General features: G+C 65.2%; 1 protein-coding gene across 5 annotated transcripts in view; it reads right to left on the bottom strand.

The window, feature by feature from the left end:
* NTRK3 (neurotrophic receptor tyrosine kinase 3) overlaps positions 1–25,860 on the bottom strand; it is a 269,188-nt gene that overhangs the window by 39,967 nt on the left and 203,361 nt on the right. For all 5 annotated transcript variants that reach the window (XR_016218621.1, XM_070053298.2, XM_070053296.2 and 2 more), the window contains exons 14-15: positions 6,179–6,309; positions 1,156–1,328 (exon numbers count right to left, since the gene is read on the bottom strand). Coding sequence is in view for 4 of the 5 variants with exons in the window: in XM_070053298.2 (XP_069909399.1) it covers positions 1,156–1,328; positions 6,179–6,309 (304 nt within the window). In the remaining variant the exon portion in view is untranslated. The remainder of the gene's footprint in view (positions 1–1,155; positions 1,329–6,178; positions 6,310–25,860) is intronic.

Genomic DNA, 25,860 nt, shown 5'->3' with positions numbered 1-25,860 from the left:
CTGCCCCCCAGGTCAGGGCATGGTGTGGACACCATGACACCATGCTAGGTGCCAGCACACTTCTTCCTCAGACTCAGTGTGGGGAGAGAGCCAGGGGACCGGGGGGGGGGATGGGGGGGCAGGGGCTGTGGCCCGGGGCCAGGGGCCACGCTCACCTGAGCACCCTGCATCCTCAGACTCAGTGTCGGGGGAGAGTGGGGGTCCGGGGGTGGGGGAGAGCGCGGGGGCCGGGGGCGGGGGCCAGGGGCAGGGGCCAGGGGAGAGCGCGGGGGCCAGGGGCAGGGGCCAGGGGCCACGCTCACCTGAGCACCCTGCATCCTCAGACTCAGAGTCGGGGGAGAGCGCGGGGGCCAGGGGCAGGGGAGAGCGCGGGGGCCGGGGGCGGGGGCCAGGGGCAGGGGCCAGGGGAGAGCGCGGGGGCCAGGGGCAGGGGCCAGGGGCCACGCTCACCTGAGCACCCTGCATCCTCAGACTCAGAGTTGGGGGAGAGCGCGGGGGCCAGGGGCAGGGGAGAGTGCGGGGGCCGGGGGCAGGGGCCGGGGGCAGGGGCTGGGGGCCGGGGGCAGGGGCCAGGGGCCAGGGGCCAGGGGCAGGGGCAGGGGCCGGGGGAGAGCGCGGGGGCCGGGGGCAGGGGAGAGTGCGGGGGCCGGGGGCAGGGGCTGGGGGCCGGGGCAGGGGCCAGGGGCCAGGGGCCAGGGGCAGGGGCAGGGGCCGGGGGAGAGCGCGGGGGCCGGGGGCAGGGGAGAGTGCGGGGGCCGGGGGCGGGGGCCAGGGGCAGGGGCCAGGGGCAGGGGCAGGGGCCAGGGGAAAGCGCGGGGGCAGGGAGCAGGGGCTGGAGGCCGGGGGCAGGGGCCAGGGGCCAGGGGTGGGGGAGAGCGCGGGGGCCAGGAGCAGGGGAGAGCGCAGGGGCCGGGGGCAGGGGCCGGGGCAGGGGCCGGGGGCAGGGGCAGGGGAGAGCGCGGGGGCCGGGGGCAGGGGCAGGGGCCGGGGGAGAGCGGGGGCCGGGGCCAGGGGACAGGGGCAGGGGAGAGCGCGGGGGCCGGGGGCAGGGGCAGGGGCCGGGGGAGAGCGGGGGCCGGGGCCAGGGGACAGGGGCCAGGGGCAGGGGCAGGGGAGAGCGCGGGGGCCGGGGGCAGGGCCGGGGGCCGCGCTAACCTGAGGAACTTGTTCAGGTCGCCATGCTTCATGTACTCGAAGACCATGATGAGGGGGTCGCCGTCTCCGCAGACCCCGTAGAACTTGACGATGTGCTCGTGCTGCAGGTTGGTGAGCAGTTCCGCCTCCCGCTGGAAGTCCTTCCGCGCCGCCAGGGTGGGGTCCTTCAGGGCCTGGAACCACAGGGGCCACTGCCGGGTCACACCAGCCCCGGCCCCTTCCCCGGCATGCTGACCCCTGCTGGCCAGTGACCCGGCCGCGTCCCCTAGTGGACTGGAAGGCCCCGAACCCCGATTGAAAATCAGCACGGGGCCGACCGTGCAGGAACAGCTCTCGTGTGAAGGAGGTGCCCCGCAGAGGGCTGACCCTCAAGCTTCTAGAAGATTCCTGCATCCCTCTAATAGGCATGTGGAGCTCAGGGAGGTGTAGGGGGACAAAGCACCCAACGCCCTGGGCCAGGTGGGGAACCAGCACGTCCCAGGGCATCGCTGGCTGCCAAGATGCCATGACCCAGTCCTGCGGGGTGGGAGGGGTGGCCTGAGGCCGCTGCCCACAGGCCTGGGGAGGGTGTGAGTCAGCAGTGTTCCAGTGGAAGGCCTGGCGTGTGGCTGCTGGCCGTGGTCAGGGCGCAGCCCTGGGGATGAGCAATGCTGGCCAGGGTGGGCAGTCCCCATCTTTCAGGTGAGACAGCGGAGGTCCAGCCCAGGCCCGTGACTCCTGAGCGCCAGAGCTGGGGTGTAGAGTCCAGCACACACGTATGAGCCGACAGACGGACAAGTCACCCAGCAGGTTCCCGGGGTGGTGGCAAAGGAGTAGTGAGGGGCGGCAGGGCAGACGCAGGGCAGAAGTCAAGTCAGGGACCCCTCTACAACCAACGCTCAGCAGAACAAATTCCGCTGCGGCACGCTGCACAGGGGCTCGCCAGGAAATAAACCCGCGGAGCGAGAACAGCCACCACATCCAGCCACAGCTGGAGCAGCACCGACTGGAGCAAGAACAGGCCGCCATGTGCAGCTACAGCCGGCTCAGGGGTGCTCGGCATACCAGATACGACCGTAGCCGTAACAGCCTCATTCGCCATCAACCAGAGACCAGGTGGCTGATCAGCCACGTGTCTGACAACACAGAGCTGTTACGCCCAGACATGAGGGGGATGCGTGAGCCCTGGGGACCGAGCCCCCGGGTGCCCCACCCAGGGCTGGGGCTCAGAGCTGCCTGGCGTGGGTGCTGGGTGGCTGGGAGAGATGGATTTATTTCCACGCAGAGGAAGCAGAAGGAAAAAGAAGGCCAGCATGGGAGAGGACACGAAGATTTACGGGCGCTGGATTTACGAGAGGGATGAGCAGATGAGCCAAATGGCCTCTGTCCGTGCCCTTAAATCACTGTCACCCACGGCCAGGCATTCCCGCCCGCAGCCCTCCCTGGTGCCCACCCCGGACCTGGTGATGAGCACCCCCTCGGCGCCGTCTGCCCCTGCTCCGGTCTCTACAAGGCCTTCCCCGTTGTGACAGGGCACAGGCGGCCACTGGGTCCTGAGCCACGAGTAGCCCCGCCCTCCGGGATTGGCCGGTTGGGCAGAGACCACAGGAGAACCAGGAGCTAAACTGCACCAAAGGCGCTCTGGCTGCCCTCGGTGGAGCCCTGGCCAGCACCTCCTCCACAGCAGGGAACGGCAAAGCCGGCACGCAATCACAGCATGACACAGCTGGGCTGTCACTGCCACCCTCTGCCAGCACCAAGGGCTCTGTGGCCAGGCCCCCAGCAGTGCCCACTGAAGAAAGGGGCGGGCTGGGCGTGGTGCTGCGACATAGCAGGTTCAGCCTCTGCCTGTAGGCCGGCATCCCATGTAGCCACCGGTTCGAGTCCCAACTGCTCCACTTCCCACCCAGCTCCCTGCTAATGGCCTGGAAAGCAGTGGAGGACGGCCCACATGCCTGGGGCCCTGCACTGATGTGGGAGAAGCAGAAGAAGCTCCTGGCTTTGCAACAGCCCAGCTCCGGTTGTTGAGGACATCTGGGGAGTGAACCAGCAGATGGAAGATCTCTGTCTCTGTCTCTCCCTCTGCAATTCTGCCTTTCAAACAGATCTTTAAAAGGGGGCAGGGCGGGGGGCTGGGCATCGAGCCCCACCTCTCCCGGGCCTCCAGTCTGAAGACCTCTCCCCTCTGGCCGTCCCCTCGGTGGGCAGCAGACCTCATGTGCAGCCCAGCCCTGGGGAAAGGATCCAGCCCAGGTGTGAGGCCCCGGGAGGGTGTCTCAGCCCCAGCTGTTGGTCACTGCCGCCCCCTTCTCCGTCCTGAGGCCCGGCTGTCTTCCAGCTTCTCGTCTTCTGCTGGGGGAGGCGCCACAAGGGATGGCAGCTTCAGATTCAGCCCACGGCCCAACGCCCGCCAAATCACAGGGACCTGCACCCAGGTGCGCTGTCCCCGCCTGTGGGGGTGGCACCTTTTTACCCACAGTTAGGAGCCCCCTCACCTGCCTTCCTGGCTCACGGCTGGACCATGGCTTCACTTCTTGTCTCCACATCACTCCCTGCCCCTCCCCCGCCCTGCCCAACGCCTCGCCCTTCAGTCCTGCTGGCCCTGGCCAGCCAGGATTCACTGCCTTGGGGCCTCTGATGAGAGACTGGCCAGGGCAGGGTCCACGAACCTGGGCGAGGAGAGCTGGAGCTGACGCTGCCCCTGCAGGCCACCGACGGGCACACGGGGACCTGGACACCCAGGCAGAGGCTCCCAAGAGTGGCCATGTCTGTCCCAGCAACCCCTGAAGCATCGTGGCCACCAGTGGAGCTCAAGTGTGCGGGGTCACGGGCCACAGGACGAGCGTCCTGCCAAAGCTGAGGCTCCAACCACTGTGACGCGTGGGAGGGAGAAACCAGGCACAAAAACCGGGGAATGGGAAAACCGGAGATTCCGCCTCAGACTGTTTCACAGACCGCTTTAGTTCCTGCTGCAATTTAAGGGACCTGAAACTGGAGAACACAGACGCCCCAAACAAAAATGGAGCCCCCTGCAAGCTGAAAGCAGCCCAGAGGCTGAGGTCCACTCGTGGAAGAAATGAAATGCTGAATGCAAACAGCTGAAACGATCCACAGCCAGCACTCGGGAGTGGCTGGCCCCCAGGGCACGCGCAGGCCTGGGCCTGAGCCCTGACAGCAGGGACAAAGGCCACACCATCGCCCAGGACATCTCAGCGTGGCCAATGGCCCGGGCTCACGGCCGTCTGTCACTGGGATTTTCCAACTGCACTGCAGGTTTGCCAGACACCGACCTGGACTCCCAGGCCCGGGTGTCTCCCGGGCTAGTGCTGTGTGGGGTCCTCCGCCAAGGCCGGGCTGCTGCTCGTGGTCAGCTCTGCCTCATGCGTCCCCCACTCGGGTGCTTTCAGATTCCGAGGGGCTGGCTGGGCCGTGGCCGTGTCACCTGTGGTGTGTCTGCGCTCCGACGTCCCATAGGCCCTCACTGCTCACCTGTGGGGGCTCGTGTCTCCAGTGCCCACCAGTGGGGTCCAGCAGCCCGAAGGCCTTAAACATGGAGTCAGTGCTCTCTGCTCCTGCTTCCAGGGGCCTTCAAAGCACGGTTTGGGAAGTCCTGAGTCACACATGGGGCTGCCCCAGAGGAGGAGCAGGGGGCGAGCTTCAGATGCCCTGGAGACGCGGGCCCCACCCCCTCCAGGCTCCCAGCACAAAAGGCCCCGTCAATCGTGCATGGACACGGAAGCTTCCAGGGCTGGGCCTCCCTTCACTGCCTGCTCAGAGCGCACAGGGCCGCCCTTCCTCTGGTCTTGCAGGGACCTGTGGCACGTGCTGGGTTCCTGATGCCCCTGCAAGTGCAGGGAGCACAGGGCTGAGGGTTGGGGCAAAATCCCACACCCCAGGCCCGGGGCCCCTCTGCAGAGACCCGGCAAGTGTGTCCACAGGAGGCCCGGTCACAGCGCAGGAGCCTTCTGGGGTGTACCGCCCTCATTCCTTGTTTATTTTGGGGGAGAAGGGGCCGGCAAGTTACACCCGGGCTGTGAGAAGCTGTGCTGGGGCCCCCTCTGTGAACACCGCCTTCCCCCACACAGCCTGGCCTCGCTCTACTCTGTGGCTGCCACCAGCTGCGCCCCAGCACGTGGTCGGTAGCGGCAGTGGCTATGCAGATGGGCTCCCCTTGAGGGGTGCTGTGGTCCCAGCAGCCCCCGTCCAGCCTGGCCAACGACATTGTAAGGAGACGTCGCAGCTCACATTCTGCAGATAGGGATGGTGAGGCCAGAGAAGCCGAGCGTCACGCACGAGGCCAGTCAGAGTGGAGCTGGGCCTGGCACCCATCTCTGTGGAGGTCAGGCGCCCCGTGGCCAGACCACTGTGCACACCCAGGCCACGTGGACACGGGACCTGGACGTCTCGGACACAAACCGCCATCCTGCGGGGCTCGGCTGGCCTCTCGGCGCTCAGGCTGCGAACTCTCTTGTTGGAAGGGCCCGACGGGGTGGGGCCACAGCTCAGCCCAGCCCGCATCTCCCTGCAGACCCCACGCATCAGGCCCTGGAGCAGGCCCCAGAGAGGACGGGCACCTGTCGCCAGGCCATTGCAGGAGGAAGGCGGGGGAGGGCAGTGCTGGTGGCCAGGTCAGCCCTGGCTCAGCCACGCAGAGCCAGGTGGTCAATGCACCTGCTGGCACCACAGGCGTCTAAGAACCTCCTCAACCTCAGACACCTCACAGCCCCACACCCCACCTCCTGCCCCTGGGGGGTCTAGGGCCCATAGTCTCAGGCTCCGGGTCTCCCTGAGTGCCCCTCATCCAGTCCCCTCCCCAGACGCAGCCCAGGGACCCCTGCACAGGCAGTGTCCCGCAGAGCCACTCAGAGGGAGCCAGGGCCTTGCCTGGGCACAGCCCCGTGGGTGCACCACTCTCAGGTTCTCTGCCCTTGGGTCAAGCTGGCCTGGTGAGGGCCCCCCACCGGGCGTGCTCTGCTCAGGTGGGAGTGGAGCTGGCGCCCCCTCCCAGGCCCCCTGCCCTGCAGCCCTAGAGCCCTGGGTTTACCTTCACGGCCACGAGCATCTTGTCCTTGGTGGGGCTGAGGTTGTAGCACTCGGCCAGGAAGACCTTGCCAAAGGCCCCCTCTCCCAGCTCCCGCTTCAGCACGATGTCCCTCCTCTTGATGTGCTGGACGTCTGCAGGGACACGGGGAGGGCAGTGGGTCAGTCCCGGGCCAGCCCGCACTGAGCTCAGGGCTCGGGGCCAGGTGAGCAAGGGTCGAGGGTGGGAGTCCTGGGGCCAGGCCCACACACACAGGGGAGGGCAGCCCGGTGTCCACACACAGGGGAGGGCAGCCCGGTGTCCACACAGGGGAGGGCAGCCCGGTGTCCACACACAGGGGAGGGCAGCCCGGTGTCCACACAGGGGGGGCAGCCCAGTGTCCACACACAGGGGAGGGCAGCCCGGTGTCCACACACAGGGGAGGGCGGCCCGGTGTCCACACACAGGGGAGGGCAGCCCGGTGTCCACACAGGGGAGGGCAGCCCGCTGTCCACACACAGGGGAGGGCGGCCCGCTGTCCGCACACAGGGGAGGGCGGCCCGGTGTACACACACAGGGGAGGGCAGCCCGGTGTCCACACACAGGGGAGGGCAGCCTGGTGTCCACACAGGGGAGGGCAGCCTGGTGTCCACACAGGGGAGGGCAGCCCGGTGTCCACACACAGGGGAGGGCAGCCTGGTGTCCACACAGGGGAGGGCAGCCCGGTGTCCACACACAGGGGAGGGCAGCCCGGTGTCCACACAGGGGAGGGCAGCCCGCTGTCCACACACAGGGGAGGGCGGCCCGCTGTCCACACACAGGGGAGGGCGGCCCGGTGTACACACACAGGGGAGGGCAGCCCGGTGTACACACACAGGGGAGGGCAGCCTGGTGTCCACACAGGGGAGGGCAGCCCGGTGTCCACACACAGGGGAGGGCAGCCCGGTGTCCACACAGGGGAGGGCAGCCTGGTGTCCACACAGGGGAGGGCAGCCCGCTGTCCACACACAGGGGAGGGCGGCCCGCTGTCCACACACAGGTGAGGGCGGCCCGGTGTCCACACAGGGGAGAGCGGCCCGGTGTCCACACACAGGGGAGGGCGGCCCGGTGTCCACACAGGGGAGGGCGGCCCGGTGTCCACACACAGGGGAGGGCAGCCCGGTGTCCACACACAGGGGAGGGCAGCCTGGTGTCCACACAGGGGAGGGCAGCCCGGTGTCCACACACAGGTGAGGGCGGCCCGGTGTCCACACAGGGGAGGGCAGCCCGGTGTCCACACACAGGGGAGGGCGGCCTGCTGTCCACACACAGGGGAGGGCGGCCCGGTGTCCACACACAGGGGAGGGCAGCCTGGTGTCCACACACAGGGGAGGACGGCCCGGTGTCCACACACAGGGGAGGGCAGCCCGGTGTCCACACACAGGGGAGGGCAGCCTGGTGTCCACACAGGGGAGGGCAGCCCGGTGTCCACACACACGGGAGGGCGGCCCGGTGTCCACACACACGGGAGGGCAGCCCGCTGTCCACACACAAGGGAGGGCAGCCCGGTGCCCACACACAGGGGAGGGCAGCCTGGTGCCCACACACAGGGGAGGGCAGCCCGGTGTCCACACACAGGGGAGGGCAGCCCGGTGTCCACACACAGGGGAGGGCAGCCTGGTGTCCACACACAGGGGAGGGCAGCCCGGTGTCCACACACAGGGGAGGGCAGCCTGGTGTCCACACAGGGGAGGGCAGCCTGGTGTCCACACACAGGGGAGGGCAGCCCGGTGTCCACACACAGGGGAGGGCAGCCTGGTGTCCACACAGGGGAGGGCAGCCTGGTGCCCACACACAGGGGAGGGCAGCTGGTGTCCACACAGGGGAGGGCAGACTGGTGCCCACACAGGGGAGGGCAGCCTGGTGCCCACACACAGGGGAGGGCAGCCTGGTGTCCACACACAGGGGAGGGCAGCCCGGTGCCCACACACAGGGGAGGGCAGCCCGGTGTCCACACACAGGGGAGGGCAGCCTGGTGTCCACACAGGGGAGGGCAGCCTGGTGTCCACACAGGGGAGGGCAGCCTGGTGTCCACACACACGGGGAGGGCAGCTGGTGTCCACACACGGGGAGGGCAGCCTGGTGTCCACACAGGGGAGGGCAGACTGGTGCCCACACAGGGGAGGGCAGCCCGGTGCCCACACACAGGGGAGGGCAGCCTGGTGTCCACACACAGGGGAGGGCAGCCCGGTGCCCACACACAGGGGAGGGCAGCCCGGTGTCCACACACAGGGGAGGGCAGCCTGGTGTCCACACAGGGGAGGGCAGCCTGGTGCCCACACACAGGGGAGGGCAGCCTGGTGTCCACACACACGGGGAGGGCAGCTGGTATCCACACACGGGGAGGGCAGCCTGGTGTCCACACAGGGGAGGGCAGCCTGGTGTCCACACAGGGGAGGGCAGCCCGGTGTCCACACAGGGAAGGGCAGCCTGGTGTCCACACAGGGGAGGGCAGCCTGGTGCCCACACAGGGGAAGGCAGCCCGGTGTCCACACACAGGGGAGGGCAGCCTGGTGTCCACACAGGGGAGGGCAGCCTGGTGTACACACGGGAGGGCAGCCTGGTGTCCACACATGGGGAGGGCAGCCTGGTGTCCACACACAGGGGAGGGCAGGCCCGGGCAGCCCCTCCTTGGCCTGGAAGCTGGCCTTGTCTGTGGGCTGAGCCTCTGACCTTGATGCAAACCCCAACCGCCCTGGCTCGCCTCCAGCCACTGCACACCAGTGTCCTCAGATGGAACACGGCTGCTGGCCATGCAGGCAGGTGGTCGCCACAGCTAAGTGCCCACCTGCGAGGCACAGGTCGGCCAGCTCCCAGCCCTGCCCCGCTCTCCCGCCAGTTCCTTGTTTGGGGACGGTCACTTTGAATGGAACTAACAAGATCTTCCTCAAGAAACTCTCATCCAAGTTAGGTGAGCCCGTCCCCACGAGGGGCACGGCCCAGGCCCGGGTCCTGCGGGAGGCGTCCACACCCAGGCTCTTCCTGTGACTTGGCAGCTGCCATGACCCCAGCAGGGGAGGCAGGGGGACCTCAGCTCTGCAACCCAGACCCGAGCTCTGAGAAAGGCCAGGGCCCCGGGGATGAGGGTGTGCGGAGCAGGGAGCCATGGCCTGTGGCCTCTGCCCTCTCAGCAGCAGGGCCGAGGCGGGCGAGAAGGCGCGGGGTGACCTGGGAGCTGCCAGACACCGCTCACTGCGCTTTCTGCCCATTGCTCCAGGGGCAGGAACCACTACACCCCTGCGTGAGCATCTGCAGCACCAGGAGAGGGGCTGTCCCAGGGGCCTGTGGGGGCACAGCAGAGCCTCCCACTGAGTGCACACAAGGCCAGGACTTCCTGGGAGGCCGCCTGCCTGCGTGGCGGTGGGCGATGGCCCAGAGTGCCTGCGAGGAGCGCCTGGCACCTGGCAGAGTGGAGGCAGGGCTGAGGGCAGCATGCAGGTGGGATCGGCCGAGGCCAGGAGCCGGGGCACCAGGGCAGCACCGGCGACTCCTCCCAGGCCTGTGCGCATCACACAGCGGCGCCATCTGCAGGGGGGAGGCCGCGCTCACGGCCCCCGTGTGGAGCCGTAAGTCGGGGAGTCCACGGCAGGGAAGCGAAGGCCACCAGGAGTCCCCGCCTGGGGGCTGAGCCGGCTGCTGGGGAAAGTGCCTCCTTGGCCCAAGCCCCAGCCTCCCTCTGTGTTTGCAACAGAGCCCTGGTGCTCCCAGGACGGCTCCTCCCCAGGCCAGCAGGGCCACGTCTGGCCTGGGACTCTGCATTTCTGAGCTTCCGGTTGAGGCTGATGCTCCTGGTCCATGAACCACAGTCTGGGACCTGCTGCAGCAGGTGGGGGAGGGGCACCCACCCAGCCTCTGTGAGTCCTGTGCCACCACATCTTGGTCCCAGGGGTCCCGAACATCTGTCCCGACCCCAAACCCAGCCTCCAGCTGTGTGGAGTCCCCTCTGAAAGCCTCAACTGCCCATCACGCCATGGGAGCCACCACGGACTCATCTGTCCACAGGCAAAGCAGCGCTGGAGCCCCGGGTCCAGGCGCTCGGCGGCAGGGGCCCCTCCTGCCTCTCAGAGCCCCCCCTCTCAGCTCCTGCAGAGACAAGAGGAGGATGGAGGGGCTTCCTTCATGGAGCCTGCGCTGTGGCCAGGATCCTCCCCGGGCAGCAGGAACCACGGGCCCTGCGAGCTGCAGAGAAGTGGGCAGCACGTGGGCGTCCCAGCTCAGGAAGGGCTGCGTCCTTTCACCGCCCGGCCTACACCCCCCCACACTTCACAGCCCCTCAGGGCCCTCTGCCCCCGCCCGGTAAGGGAAAGGGCAGGCACTGCCCGCAGAGCCCAGGTGGGGGAGTGGACAGTGGCAGAGCACGGGGGTGGGGACTGCTGGGCAGCTCGGCTCTGGCTCCATGTGTCCGGCTGGGTCCCGGCCGTGCGTATTTTTAGCTCACTTGGGGCTGCTGGGCACTGCATGCCCGAGTGATGGATCCCCTGGGAGGAGCGGGCATCCATCTCCTCTCACTGCCCGGCTGGCTGGCCCAGCAGAGTCGGGGTCACAGCCCAGATGTTGGGACATGGGGGTGGGGCGGGCGCGGCCTGGGCCGTGGGCAGCCCTCCCCACCTCTAGCAGGAAGGAGGATGCAGGCGCTGCTATGTGGTGGGGAGGGGCTTCGGGAAATGAGGAGGGCTCCTGGGACCCGTGGCCTGGCTCCCCTGGACTCCCACACGCAGAGCCACCTGCAGAAGGCTCCACTACCCTCCTGTCCCAACAAGAGACATGCACTTCAGTGCCTGCTCCAAGCACGCCTTTGTACCGGGGACCCAGGTGCCAGTCCCACATGTGGGTGTCACCTCTGGGAGGCCTCCCAGACCTGCAGCAAGGTCCCCAGAGGCCCCAGGCAGGCCGGGCGTGCTCTGGTCCTGCCTCTACGTACAGCAGGAGAGGGCTGCACAGGACACTGCCATGCACAGAGGTGGCCATGGTCGATGCCACAGCACCTCTCAAGCCTGGGGACCCAGGTGTGCACAGGTCTGAGCTGGAGTCAGGCCCCACCCCATTGACGGCAGCCCAGGCCTCCTGCACTTGCTCGACAGCCGGGCACATGGGCGCAGGGGCACAGAAACACAAGGGCACAGGGGTACAGGGGCATGGGGCACATGGGCACAGGGACACAGGAGAACACAGGCACAGGTGCACACGGACACAGATGCACATGGAGCACAGGGACACATGGGCACAGGGGCACAGGTGCACACGGGCACAGATTCACATGGGGCACAGGGGCATAGGTGCACATGGGCACAGGGACACAGGAGAACACAGGCACAAGTGCACACGGGGCACAGGTGCACACGGACACAGGGGTATGGGGCACAGGGGCATGGGGCACACGGGTACTTGGGTACAGAGGCACAGGTGCACACGGGCCTGAGGCAGGGGGCATAGGGCACAGGAGCACGGCTGGCAGGATGGTGAAGGGGCCGGTTTCACATTTCAGACGAGATGATGGGGAATATCTCAGACACTGCACACAGGCTTCCCCTTCTCCTGTAGGATTCTCATCTTAACTCGGAGCTCAGCCTCTCTGCAAAGGAAACGGCAGCTCGGAAAGAACCCCCGAGGAAGACGACCTCCTCTGAAGTCAGCTTGAGGCTGACGGGGGTCACAGCCGTTCCCCGAAACTTGCCATCTCCTTCTGCAGCGTCAAAACGGCTGGCAGAGGAGCTGGCCAGACTGTGACACAGGACCTCAAAGACAGGGACAGCCACCGACCCGAGACGTGTTAACAGGGGAGAAGCAGACTCCCAGGCGGGGCCACAGACTCTGCTGTCTGTCAAGCAGCGGGAGCCTCTCCCCATCCGACTCCCTGGGCTGGGCTGGGCATCGTCCTGGGCCACGCGCCGGGCAGGGCTGAGGGTCCTGCCCTGAAAGCGGGGGACACACGCACCCCTCAGAGCAGCACTCAGGGCTGGCCACAGGCGGGGGCTCCTAAGGAACTGAGCCCTTTCACACCCAGCCCCTAACTGGCCCCGGCCTCCTGGGGCTGACCCTCCCGGACTCTGCTCGTCAGTGACACGGCACCTGCCTGCACGGCTCCCTAGATGGCACCAGGTGCCTCCCAGGGGAGAGCTGCAGAGCTGGGGCCCTGGGGATGACCCCAGCCTGGGAGATGGCCTGTGGCTTCAGAGTCCACCCAGGGGACACGCTCCAAGACCCCAGTGGGGCCTGACGCTGCGGGCAGCACAGAAACCCACACCTGCACCATGGCTCCTACACATATGCAGAAATGTCAACATTTCAGAGAGCAGAGTTAAGGGATGAGCTCACTCGGGAGTAAGTTTTTAAAAACCATGCACAAGGCCGGCGCCGCGGCTCACTAGGCTAATCCTCCGCCTAGCAGCGCCGGCACACCGGGTTCTAGTCCCGGTCGGGGCGCCGGATTCTGTCCCGGTTGTCCCTCTTCCAGGCCAGCCCTCTGCTGTGGCCAGGGAGTGCAGTGGAGGATGGCCCAGGTGCTTGGGCCCTGCACCCCATGGGAGACCAGGAAAAGCACCTGGCTCCTGGCTCCTGCCATCGGATCAGCGCGGTGCGCCGGCCGCAGCGTGCCGGCCGCGGCGGCCATTGGAGGGTGAACCAACGGCAAAAGGAAGACCTTTCTCTCTGTCTCTCTCTCTCACTGTCCACTCTGCCTGTCAAAAAAAATAAATAAAAAAAAAAATAAATAAATAAATTAAAAACCATGCACAGATTCTTCGTGAAGTACCCTTGCACGTGTGTGCTGGAGTAGTCTCTAAGTTAGCGTAGTAAGAGGTGACAGCAACAACTACAAGGAAACACGGCCAATGGACAAGGGACTGCAGCAGGAGGGACGTGAGCGTGTGCTCTGGGGAAGGAGCCGGGTGTGTCTGTGTTCAGGTCACAGCCGATGGTCACAGCAACTCCAGAGCCACAGGAAGCCCCCGCCGGGCCCCTGCCGGCTCCACAGGGGGCTGCTCCTGACTGGATGCCGGCGAGGTCCCCAGCACAGACCCCCCTCCCACACACCTGGGCAGCCCCCAGCTGGTGCACCTGGAGCTGCCAGGACACCTTTTGGAGATGAGGACATAGAAACCAAGCCCTGGTCCCACTGAGCAGCAGGAAGGGGTGAGCAAGCTGAGGCCCCGCCCACCAGGAGCTGAGTCCCAGGAGGGGGCTCGGAGCAGAAGGGAGGACCCTTAAGAAGCGAGTGTTTCCTTAGAAGTCAGCAGACCCCAGGGTCTTGGGCTGCCAAGTTCCCAAGGCGGCTCAGAAGAAAACGTTAGTGGGCAGTGCTATAGCGTACTAGGCTAAGCCTCTGCCTGCAGTGTCGGCATCCCATACAGATGCTGGTTCAAGTCCCAGCTGCTCCACTTTCAATCCAGCTCCCTGTTAATGCACCTGGGAAAGCAATAGAAAATGGCCCAAGTGCTTGGGCCCCTGCACACACATGAGAGACGCAGAAGCTCCTGGCTCCTGGCTTTGGATGGGCACAGTTTCAGCAGTTGCAGCCATTTGAGGAGTGAACCAGCTGGAAGATCTCTCCCTCTCCCTCTCCCTCTCCCTCTCCCTCTCCCTCTCCCTCTCCCTCTCCCTCTCTCTCTCCCATCTCTCCTCCGCACACACTGCCATCTGTAGCTCTGCCTGTCAAATTAAGTAACTAGATCTTTTTTATAAAAAAGAAGAAAACATTAACTCAGCTCCGCACATTTAATCCATGTGGAGTGGAGTGTTTTAAACAGGGAAGGGTGACACCCGTGGCAGGAGGAAGACAGGGGCCAGCACTGACACCTGGCGTGGGCAGGACCCGCACTCAGGCCTCCGGCTGCCCCCACCCCGCCTGTGCCTCCCTCACACCGGGCCTGCTGCAAGTCCCTGATGGTTGGGCCAGGGTGTGGCTGGGGCGCCACGCAGAGCCTCACACCCTCAGGGTGCCAGCAGCTGACACGGCCAACTCTCCCTGGACAGAGGGCGGCAGCAGATGGACGCATCACCTGACCCCCCCTGCAAAGCAGTTGAGAGGTCGGACAGACCCGAAAAACCCGGGCGGGGCTCGGCCTCCCAAGGAAGACACTTCAGAGCTGCAGAGCCCACAAATGACCTGCAGATTTTCTAGGTGGTCTCAAGCCTAACCCCCACCAGGTGGGACACGGACCCGGGTGAGGCAGGCTCGGGGCTGCTTACCTGAGAGCCCCATCTTTCCATGGCCAAGTCCCGTCCCAGGCTCTGAGCGACCAAGTTGGCCCATGTCCCCTGTCTGTCTGCACTTTGGGGTCTTTCCCAAAAGCTTGGAGGAGCAGCTAGCTGCTCAACTCAAAGGCCAAGCCGGGTCACTTGGCTTCATCAGCTGGGCCTGCCCTGGTCCCACGCGGGCGGGATCCGTGGATGCCTGAGGACGGAGCGTGGTGGAAACTCTCTGAACACTGCCAGACCACGGAGGCGCGGGAGGGAGGCGGGGCCCAGTGAGGAAAGTGGAGTCAAGAGGGCGGGAGGGAAGCCCGGAGCCCAGCACATGTGAACGTCCGTCCTGGCTCCAAGACCCCCGAGGGGCCAGGGTGCCACTGAGCAAGGACACCTGCGGGACCCCCGTCCACACTGCCATCCCCACACAGAGCTTCCGAGGCCGCCCCAGTGTAGGGCACGGTGCACCCCAGCCCCCTAGGCCCCGTGTTCCCGCCAGGAACAACAGGCGAGTCGCCCCTGAGGCTCCTGGAGGCACCGTCTGTGCTGGCTGTGACCAGCTCACAACCCTGACTTGGGAAGCTCAGCACGGGGAGTGAACCAGCGGATGGAAGACCTCTCTCCCTCTCTCTCTCCCTCTCTCTCCCTCTCCTTCTCTCTCCCTCTCTCTCTCCCTCTCTCTCTCCTCCCCACCTTCAAATAAATAAATCTTTAAGAAAAACTCCTCGAGACCAGTTTTCCCCCTCAATCTTTGGTGCTGATGGCTTTCTTCTGAGGCCTAAGCCCAGCTCCCTCTCCCTAAGCTGGTGAAAGCCCCCCCAGCCCCAACCTCCCTGGAAACTGCCCCTCCCTCCCCAGCTCACAGAGGGGCAGCTCGGCACAGTGCCCCGAGCACCGGACACTCACAGTCGCGACGTCATGGGCACCTCGGGATGAGAAACCCAGTCCTTCTCCTGAGTCCACACCTGCTACCCGACGTCCCTTACAGCGAGACCAAGGCGAACCTGCCCTGGCTGGGTGCTTCCGAACCTCATGGACCCAGGTACGACCAAGACGCTGAGTGTGCAGGCCCACAGCATGGACATCTGCCCCCCTGTGGACCCCGAATGCAGCACTCATGGATGCCCGCCCCCTGTGGACCCTGCACATGGCCCACAGCATGGATGCCTGCCCTCCCTGGGCCCTGCATACAGCAAGTAGACACCCTCCCCGCCACGGACCCCACATGTGGCACTCATGGACGCCCGCCCCCCATGACCCCACACGTGGCACACAGTGTGCTTGTTAAACCTCTGGCCGGCACTCAAAGGCTGTGCAGCAGTGGAGGCAAAGGCCCCACTGTCTACTGTAGGCAGCCTTTGGACAACTCAAGGCCAATCTTGGCTTGTGGAATTTCTGGGATAAGAAAGTCACACACTCCCATCCTGAAGGAGGATGCTAATCAAGAACTCTAACATTAGCTGTGCTGCCGGAGGCCCCGATAAGCTGCTTACGGATGTTGTTATCTTTTGTGCTTCTTCGTTCTGCAGCTGGTTATGTATAAACACCACTGGGACTTTAGAATAAACGAGCCTTGATCAGTCTACCCTCGGAGGGGGCACCTACAGGGAACCTGGGGCAGCCGCTCCTCGGGGCTAGGCCAGCGCGGCTAATCAGTTTTATAAAGAGAACAATCCATGAGCACCCACAGTGCTGGTGCCGGTGCCAGTGCCGGGCAATGTGGCACAGGCTCTCGGGCAGACCCCGGGCCTGCAGCAGGAACTGCACAGAGGAGTCAGTTCTGAAGCTGGGCAGGGGCAGCGGCCGCTGAGACTGCACAGCCCGAGGGCTCCTGAGGGGCCAGGGGCCTGCCCACGCGGACTGGCAGGTGGTGGGTACCAGTGTGTTGCTGAAGCCACCAGGCTTCTCGGTGGCCTGGCCTTCCGCACTAACTCTTGCTCCAACCACAACCCCGCGGAGAGGAGGGGGTGGAGGGTGGCGGCTCTGCCTGGATTCTGGGGAGGACACCAGAGAGCCTCACCTGAGAGCCACATGTGCCCAAGGCGCTTCCAGGACCAGCACCCAGGTCCCAGGAACCCTGGCAGCCACCTGTGAGGGAGGAGCTGCACGCAGCCTGCTGGGGCTGTAGAAGTGAGACCAACCTAACTGCACCCTTGGCTTCCACGCCAGTGCTCCCTCCCCGTCCAGCCCCTCCCTCCCCGTCCAGCCCCTCCCTCCCTCCCTGGCTGCACCTGACCCTGACCCTTCACATCAGTCCCCAGCGCTTGTCCATGACTCCCCGTGTCTGGGCTCCTCCTGCTCCAGCCACTCTGCTGCCCACCGTTCCCTCCCCAGGACCTTGGAGCTCAGAAGGGGGATGCATTCCTGCTGCCCGGCCCGCTTCTGTCCCGTCCACACTCACCCCAGAAGGGCACAGGAGCCTGCTAGGAGCAGAGGCGGAGGTGTGTGGAAACCAGAGTCCCCACTGTGCTGTCACCGCTGAGGGCTGCGAGGGCCCACGGTTGGCACGGGGTGGGGCCGAGAAGCGCAGGTTTAGATGTCCTCACCACGGTCTCCCCGCCCTTCCTGCCGCAGCCTCCGTGAGTTCGCTGCAGCCGGCGACTCTCCTGCAGCCCAGCTCTCTGTGCCTTCACAGTCAGCGTCCACCTGCGCCCCCTCACCCCGGCCAAGGCCATCCCAGAGGGCCATCTGCCCAAAGCACAGGGCAGGCGGCAGCAGCCTCCCACATCAGAGTGCCTGGGATCGAGTCCCACTGCCGCTCCCCGTCCACTCCCTGCTAATCCACCCCGGGAGGCAGCACGTGATGGCCCAGGTGCTTGGGTCCCTGCCACCCACACGGGAGACTACATGGCAATTCAGGCCCTGGCTTTGGCCTGGCCCAGCCCTGGCCACTGCAGGGATCCGGAGAGTGAACCTGGATGGAAGATCTCTGTCTCTTTCTGGCTGACTTTCAAGTGGATCAAAATAAATAAACCTCCGAAAAAATTCACGCTGTGGCCCTGCTTCTGGGGCTGTGGAAACTCACCCTCACACGTGAGTCTTGGTGTGTGTCAGGGTGGGGGATTCGTGGCTGCACGCGGCAACACAGGACAGATCCACAAATGAGCTCCTGGGCTCACGGGGCTCTGTGCTGACGCTGCACTGAGCCAGCCACAGGTACTGACACTGTATTTGGATAAAGCCACTGCACTTGTAAGAATGAAATAATATAGTGAAGCTAAATAAGTTTGAATACATCTACACACAATGTAGCTCATTTGTGGCAAATGCAGGGAAAATGAGAGCCAGGGTCACACAGGCCACCCTGTGGTTTGCTCAGACATGGCTGGCAGGTGCACACCGCAGCCCTGCTGACGGCATGGTGGTGACAGGCAGACGGGGATCGGCCCCGGCAATGCCGCCAGACAATGCTGCAGTCACGTCTACGTACATGAGCTCTACCGGACCCCACAGAACCCACCCTTCAACAACGTCCAGGAAATCCACCAAACACCAGCGTCCCCTGCTCTGAGGACACCGTCCTCACCCCAGGGAGACCCTCTCCACTCGGCTTACCCTGTCCCAGTCTCACCCCAGGCAGCCCCCAGCCTCACCCCAGCTTCTGGTCAGTCTCTCCAGGGTGCTGCTCCCTTGTCACCAGACAACAGCCTCACAGCCATGCACATACAGGCGTGGGGGTGCCGCCAGGACCCTGTGATCCCAGGTGAAGGCCCATCGACCGTGGACACCCCACCCTTCGCCTCCATGGCGACCTGCCGAGGCAGGACTCCAAGCACTGCTGTGTCTGGCAGGGAGCACAGCCACCCAGGCGCTGCCGAGAGGACCTGGAGTTTCGCATGCTCGGACTTCCCAGGGCTCAGAGGGACGGGACACCCAAGGTCTGAACCCAACAGTCCTTGCGGGTCCCTGAGCTCCTCTGCCCCTTCCTCTGCACTCACCCGTGTGTGGGCTCCCAGTGCCATTAGCGCCAGGTCCGCCCCGCCACGGAGAGCCGGGACGGGGGAGTCATGAGAAGGCTGCTTCCCACATGTCTGAAGAGGTGACCCTGCTCAGAGCTCCTGCCAGGATCGGTGGAACCATCCGGAGTCGTGCCTAGAGGGCCTGGCTCCCCAAGCTTGAATCTGGACACATGGTGCTACCAGCATGGCCCTGGCATGCCCCTCCTCCTCCACGGCACAGCAAGGACCTCCCAGCCTGCAAGCCCATCTTCCTGAGGCCCCTCCAGGGCAGCTCAGGGCACTGCCAAGGGGAGACCTGCAGGTGGCCAGGGGTGCAGAGCTGTGGGTAGAGTTCTGGTGTAGGAAAAGGAAATGCTGTCTAGCAGAGGGGTGGGCACAGCCCCAGGAGGCCGCTTCCTGTGGCTGGGGGGCCCTGAGAAACGGGGGGACCTTGCTGCCCAAGGCCTCAGCCCACCCACCGGGTGACATTTGGGCTAGAGAACTGCTTGTTTTGGGGGTGACAGGACCACCCGCCTCCAGCTGTAATTACTCAAACCGCCTCCACGCACACCCCAGGGACAAGGTCACCCCAGGTGGAAACACCCTCAGAGAGGGTGGAGCTCAGAGCGGAGCCCAGGGGTCTGCGAGGTGTGGGGGGCCTCGGTGGGCCCTGCTGAGGACAGAGGAAGGGAGGGCGGCCCAAGCCGGGGGGCAGTTACAGTGTCCCCACCCGAGACGCGTGAGGGGACAGTGCGTGTGCTGGGGGCACATACCTAGAGACCCCTGCCTTTCCAGCTGGGACCCCGAGTTCCACACGCTGTCCTACAAGTCCAGGCGGGGTGATCCTGGCCCCCTTCACCCCCTTCCACTCAGTCTCCTGCTGCCACCACAGCCTTGGCAGCCCTGCTCCTGCTGTGGCCACACAGCCCTGGTGGCGAGGCCAAGTAGGGCCTTAGCGGGTGTAGCCTGGGAGGTGGGGGTCTCTGCATGGACACCCTGCCCGACGTGCTGTCATGGCTGGCTGTGCCTCAGCTTCCCCAGGAGAGGTGGGCCCCAGAATGCAAGCGGGGACCCTTGGCCACAGGGGGTCCCCTCAGAGGACCCAGGTCACAGCAAGATAAGGACGCTCACCCAGGTCAGCTAGGGCCTCCTGGGACCAGACCCCGGGTCGCCTGCCCACCCATGGCTGAATGGAGTGGAGCCTGTGCAGAGAGACAGCCCAGCTTCTGTCGCCCAGGTCCCAGGGCAGCCGTGCCCTGGCCAGAACCCCTCCCTACGGGCCCCCGCAGGAGAGGAGCTGGGGGCAGAGCTGCAGGCCACCCAGGTGGGGAAAGGGGGCCTTGGAGAACAGCAAGAGCTTCTGTGCACCCGCTGCAGGGCTCAGCGACACACGGCCGTCCTGGTCCTGGCACTGTGCCGCCCGCCCTTCACACACCCCACCCCAGGAGGACCCCAGGCTCCTATCCCGCGTCATCCCCAGGGGCGAGGACCCACAGCCCCCCACGCCTTTCTGCGCGTCACTCACAGGCTGAGCAGCTCCTCGCCAACACTGTGGGGCTTGGGAGCGCACAGGTACCCAGGAGAGTAGAACCACCACCCACGCCCTGGACACGGACCCTCGGAGGGCAGAGCTCTGCCCACAAGACGCTCCGCCCACCCGGGAGCCAGTCCCTGTGGGAGGAGGCCCCCGCAGGGGCGCTGAGAATGTAATGGAAGCCGTAAGAGGGAGCCGCGTCTGTGCCACAGCCACGCCAGGCGCTGCCTCCCCAGCCCCGACTGCGCGGACATCGGTGATGGTGACGGCAGGGACAGCTCAAGGAGTGGTCAGACCAGGCCACCCACCAGAGAAGCCCCCTCTCCACAGCCCACTGCTGTTTTCCGTGCTATAAATAATTCAGAGCGCTCTTTTTTCTTAAATATCACAAAACCGAGCCAGAATCTTTATGTGAAGGAGCCTGCCGTGTCCCTGCCCCCGCCCCAGCCAGCAGGCAGCTCCCTGGGGAGGACCCCTCCACCGTAACATTTCTCTGACATTTCAGACTGTCTGTCAGGCGGATGCCTCCACGGCTTCAAAGTCAGAAAACCTTGCCCAGGCACCGCCTCCTCCCCACACCCTCGAGGGCGGCCATGCCCCTCGCCCACCTGCTCTACCAGACAGGTGACCCAAGAGCCGAGAGGCACCCCGCGTGGGGGCAGCGGTGGCTTGTGGGGACAGGATGCGGGGCGGCTGTCCAGTGGGTCCCTTCCAGCTGCTCAGAGGCAAACAGGTAACTCACCTGAGCCACTCCGCCAAGACTGGAATCTGGGTCCTGCTCCCTGTGTGAGCCCGGGGGGCCCGTGTCCTGCTGAAGCCCAAGCACCTGCAGGCTGCGCCTCCATTTCCCTCTGCATTCACAGTGACGGGCTGCTCCTCACAAGGCCCCTGCCACAGCACCCAGATGCCTCCCGACTCCGAGAGCCATCAGCATCCAAGCCTACGGGAGCCGCTGGCCGGGCCATGTCCTCCAGAGCGAGTGGGCTGGGAGCTTCTGCCGCTTCGAGAGGCTGCCACGGCGCAAGCGCAGCTGTGCACAGAGGGTGGACCTGCCGCTGACTCAGTGAGGCCGTCGGATGGCCAAGGCACCCTCGCACGCATGCAGCGTCACTGCGGCCTTCTCGGCATCAGGGCCACCACGCCATCGCCATGACTGTGGCAAGAAATGCCTGGTCGACCACCATGAGGAGGGAACAATCCCACAAGCCACCGGGACACGGACTCAGAATCCAGATGCCCCCAGGACACACATCCTCTGAGTATGGAGCCTCCCCTGCCGCCTACGGACCGTGGCCAAGAACAGACGCGTGCTCGTGGCCGGCGCTGGACGTGGCTTCCTCTGCAGTGAGCCGCAGGAGCTGAGGCCGCACGGCCCTCGGGCCTGCACCACCCACACCTCTGAGTTAGACGGTGACGCACGCCTCCGCCTGCTGTGGGGCGGTACTTCTCCTGGACTGCGTGCCGGATGGACGCTCTGGGAGGGGCATGGACAGCCGGCCCACAGACACAGACCTCGGGGCTTCTCCAGCCCTGAGCACGGAGGCCGCCTGTCCAATGGCGCTGAGACTGGAGGTGCAGCACCCAGAGCCTGGCTGACGCGGGTCACACTGCACTGACCCCTCCCCCAAAGGGCACTGGCGTCCTCGCAGCCCCGCACCTCCTCCCGAGAAGTCCACTGGGGCGGACGTCAGGATACTTGGGTCCAGGCTGGCACCAGCCTGAGGGCAGAGGACATCACACAGCCACTCTCGTGGGTGCCACACAGAATAGGGGGCCTCGGGTAAGAACCCCATGAGGAAGCATCTGACAGCCACACCTGACAGCTGTAATGTCACATCCCCCTCCCCCGGGCCAGCCCCTCGCCCCTTGCCCCTCCTTCTAAGGGAAACGGGAGGTCCTCACAGTGCAGCCAGGTCTCATCACAAAGCCACAGAGAAGACAGCCAAGGCACGAGCTGGCGCCACCGCTGTCACAGGCTAGGCTCAGTGGTGTCTTCCGAGTGACCCTCAGACGCTGGTGGAGCCATGGCCGGGCGGCAGGCCCTGGGCAGCCTCCCCGTGTGCTTCCCAGAGCACAGCAGGGGCGCTGAGCCGAGCTCCGACGTCATCACCCGCCTTGGGCAAGGGTGAAGTGAGCACGGTTCTGAGCTCTCGGCACAGCTCTGCTTCCCGCCTGGTGTCCGTGGCGACCCCACAGTCAGCCTCGCCAACCTCCTGGAGGCCCTGGAGCAGAGGGGGAGGGGCATGCAACCTCGAGAGACTCCAGCGGCCAGCTCCTCAGGGCAGCTAACGACAGCCCCCCAGAGCCTTCGTGAGTGGCCACTCTGGGGAGCTCTAACCGCCCTTCCTGCCTCCCCTCCCACACAGAGTCCAGCAGCCCCTGTGTCCCCATGGCCCCATGGCCCCATGGCCCCAGTCTCTTCCCCTCTCGCACAGGAGCACGGCAGTCCCCCCTCTCCTGTCCTCACCACCCCGACCCCAGGCCCGGCTCCCACATCCCCTGGAGGAAGATGGAGGCACCTGTGTACCTCCTGATAGGAAACCGGCCAAGCAGAAAGGCCAATAGCAAGGCCATCTTAGACCCCTCGGCCCTGTGGGAATCTCCCAGGCCAGCTCAGGAGCTGGAGCCCTGGTGGGGGGGGGGGGGTGGGCTGAGACCACGCAGCCTCCGAATCCTGAGTCAGGAAAGGCGGAATTGCACCCAGGACCCCAGGGTGCCCCCAGCCGCCAAGGTGGGCGGGGCCGAGCAGTGGGGAGCACAGTCCAGCTCACCAGGCCCATCTTGCCACCCCAACTCAGACACCAACAGCTCCCCAGGGTTCTCGGGGGGCCAGAGGTGCCCCACCTGCCGGCTCCCCCCTCTGCTTTCCCTGCAGCATCCACCCCCCCCCAGCCATCTCCCTGCCACAGCCTGGACTCACCACTCACACCTAGGCTTGAACTGAGGGCGTTGGGACCAGCCTAGGGGTGTCCCTGTCAGAGCAGAGGCCATGCAGGTGGGCTGGAGGATGTGGCTGCCCCACGCTGGGCAGGAACAGACAGCAGAGGCCAGCCTCTTGCTGCTGCCGGAAGCTGCTCAGCCCCGGTCTTTGTTGCGTGAGGGTCTTGAGGCCGAGCTGCCCCCGAGGTAAAGAAAGGTCAGGTGCTGGGGAAGGGGGGTGCCGGACACTAGCTCCTCCCTTGCTGCCTGCAGCTGCTCCCAGCATAGACCCTGCGGCGGCTCTTAGCCCAGAAATCTCACCGTGGAAGCCAGGTGACTGACCTTGGATGTGAGAGCAGCCAGGCTGTGGGCACCGGGGTCACAGGGTTGGACCAAGAGCAGGAAGAACACCGCGGGGTCTTCCTGCCAGGGAGGCCTTGGGTCTCCTCAGGTGGCTCCTGAAGACCCCGGGGGTGGTAACCACAGAGCCCCCGCGACTGCAGCTGTCCAGGAGCAGAATCAGGCTGCTTGGGGGCAGCAGAGCGGCCATGCTGAGGTCAGCCCGGGCCCCGCAGTTGGAGCACTGAATGCAGGCAGGTGAGCTACCAACTTTTCAGAGCCACAGTTGATTTGTGGGTAGAATGTTCCTGGCTCAGAGCCGTGGCCTCCCGCACTGGACACGGTCATCCACGATGCTCCTCCATGGTGAGATGATCCCTGACTCAGAGCTGTGGCCTCACACACTGGACACGGTCATCCACGATGCTCCTCCATGGGGAGATGATCGCTGGCCCAGAGCCGTGGCCTCCCACACTGGACACGGTCATCCACAACGCTCCTCCATGGTGAGATGATCCCGGACTCACAGCCGTGGCCTCCTGCACTGGACACGGTCATCCACGATGCTCCTCCATGGTGAAATGATCCCTGACTCACAGCCATGGCCGCCCACACTGGACACGGTCATCTACAACGCTCCTCCATGGTGAGATGATCCCGGGCTCAGAGCCGTGGCCTTCCACACTGGACACAGTCATCCACGATGCTCCTCCATGGTGAGCTGATCCCTGACTCACAGCCATGGCCTCCTGCACTGGACACGGTCATCCACGACCCTCCTCCATGGTGACATGATCCCTGGCCCAGAGCCGTGGCCTCCCACACTGGACACGGTCATCCACGATGTTCTTCCATGGTGAGATGACCCCTGGCCCAGAGCCGTGGCCTCCCACACTGGACACGGTCATCCACAACGCTCCTCCATGGTGAGATGATCCCGGACTCACAGCCGTGGCCTCCCACACTGGACACGGTCATCCACGATGCTCCTCCATGGTGAGCTGATCCCTGACTCAGAGCTGTGGCCTCCCACACTGGACACAGTCATCCACGATGCTCCTCCATGGTGAGCTGATCCCTGGCCCAGAGCTGTGGCCTCCCACACTGGACACGGTCATCCACGATGCTCCTCCAGGCAAGCCTGTCCCGGAAGCTCAGCAGTCAGTCCACGGATCAGGCCGTGGACACCAGTGGAAGGCGTGGGGCCTCTCCAGGGCACATCCACAGAAGCCAGGTTGCAGTAAGGGTGTGGCTGAGCCTCAGAACCTTCAACCACCCCCCAGAGTAGAGGCCCAGGGCCACTGGGCAGGTGGGCAGAGGGGTGGACTGTGTCAGCCGTGAGACCCCCGAGATTCTCCAACCAGGACCCAAAGGTGCACTGAGGCTGAGAAACACTTGGACCCAGGAGGTCAGGGAGCCGCCGGTCTGCCCAGTGCCCGAGCCCTGGGCGTCAAACAGTGCGAGCAGCGTCCTTCCAGGGGCGGGTCCAGGCTCCAGGTCTGCCCTGAGCTGGCTCTGCTGCCCTGAGCCCTCACGTGGGCGATCACCAGGCTCTCAAACCCGAGCTGCAGACCGGAGAGGAGGCTTTGCGGCCCAGCCTCAGCTGGGTCCTCCCCAGCCTCTGCCATGGGCAGCGGGGCCACAGCCCTGTCTCAGGCCCTCTCCTTGGGCCACCTCGCTGCAGCACGAGGCTTTGCCACTGTTCAGAGGCAAACAGAAGCCGCCGGACAAGAGCTGGCGGACTGCCTCGCCCCCACGCCAGTGCTCCCTCACCGCCTGCCACCCCTAAGAGCGCCCTCTCAGCAGCCATGCTGACCCCCCCGCTTCTTGGGGCCTGGAGACAGTCACTGGCTCTCCCATGTGCAGCAGGTGCTGTGTCTCTAACACAACAGACCCCAAACCTCTCCCGAAGAAAACACGAAAGCTCCGCCGTGAACCCGCAGCCCTCCTGGTACCCAGACCGGCCCCAGCCCCGGCACCAGTGTTCTGCCTGACTCCCTGGAGCCACCAAGCACAGAGGAAGGCCTAGCTGGACACCCCTGCCCAGACAGGTCCCTGTGGGACCCCACACGAGGGCGTGCATTGCTTCTTCACCTGTCCTACCTGTGCTTCCCAAGACACCAGAGCCACTGGGCTGGAAGAAGCCAAGAGAGGGGCAGAGACCGCTCCCAGCCACCCCCAGCCTATTCCCACTGCACCCCACATGCCGCATGAGCCTCCCCTAAAGGAAGGCAGTGGGTGGGACAGAGCCCCCACCCCACCCAGCCACAGCAGACCTCAGCTCATCCCAGCACTTGGCTCTCAGCAGGGTCCAGAGCTCCTCTGCCCTCACTCCCGGCAGCCAGACTCTGGCCCACCTGAGCATGGTGCACACGTGTGCACAGGTATGTGTGTGTCTGAGTGTGTGTGTGAGCACGCTTATCTGTGTCTGAGTATCCACATATGTCTCTGAGTTGTGTATGTCTATGTATAAGTGTGTGTATGTGTGCCTATGTGTACTGCGTGTGTGTCTGAGTGCCTGTGTGTCTGCATATCTGTGTGTGCCTGAGTGCATCTGAGAGTGTGTGTGCGACTGCGTGTGTCTGAGTATGTGTGTCAGTGTGCTGAGTGCCTATCTACGTGTGTGTGTGTCTGAATATGTCTGTGTGTGTGTCTGTGCCTGTGTGTGTTCGCTGCTCACCTGGGAGCCACAGCCCATTGTCCTCTGGGCAGCACACCTGTCCAAGACCCACAGGAAGGTACAAAACTGCCCT

Source organism: Oryctolagus cuniculus, chromosome 12 (assembly GCF_051225735.1).
Source record: "Oryctolagus cuniculus isolate XC-2025 breed Fujian yellow rabbit chromosome 12, ASM5122573v1, whole genome shotgun sequence".
Lineage (NCBI taxonomy): Eukaryota > Metazoa > Chordata > Mammalia > Lagomorpha > Leporidae > Oryctolagus > Oryctolagus cuniculus.
The sequence above is the reverse complement of the archived record's forward strand: the minus strand, read 5'-3'. Positions and strand labels throughout refer to the sequence as shown.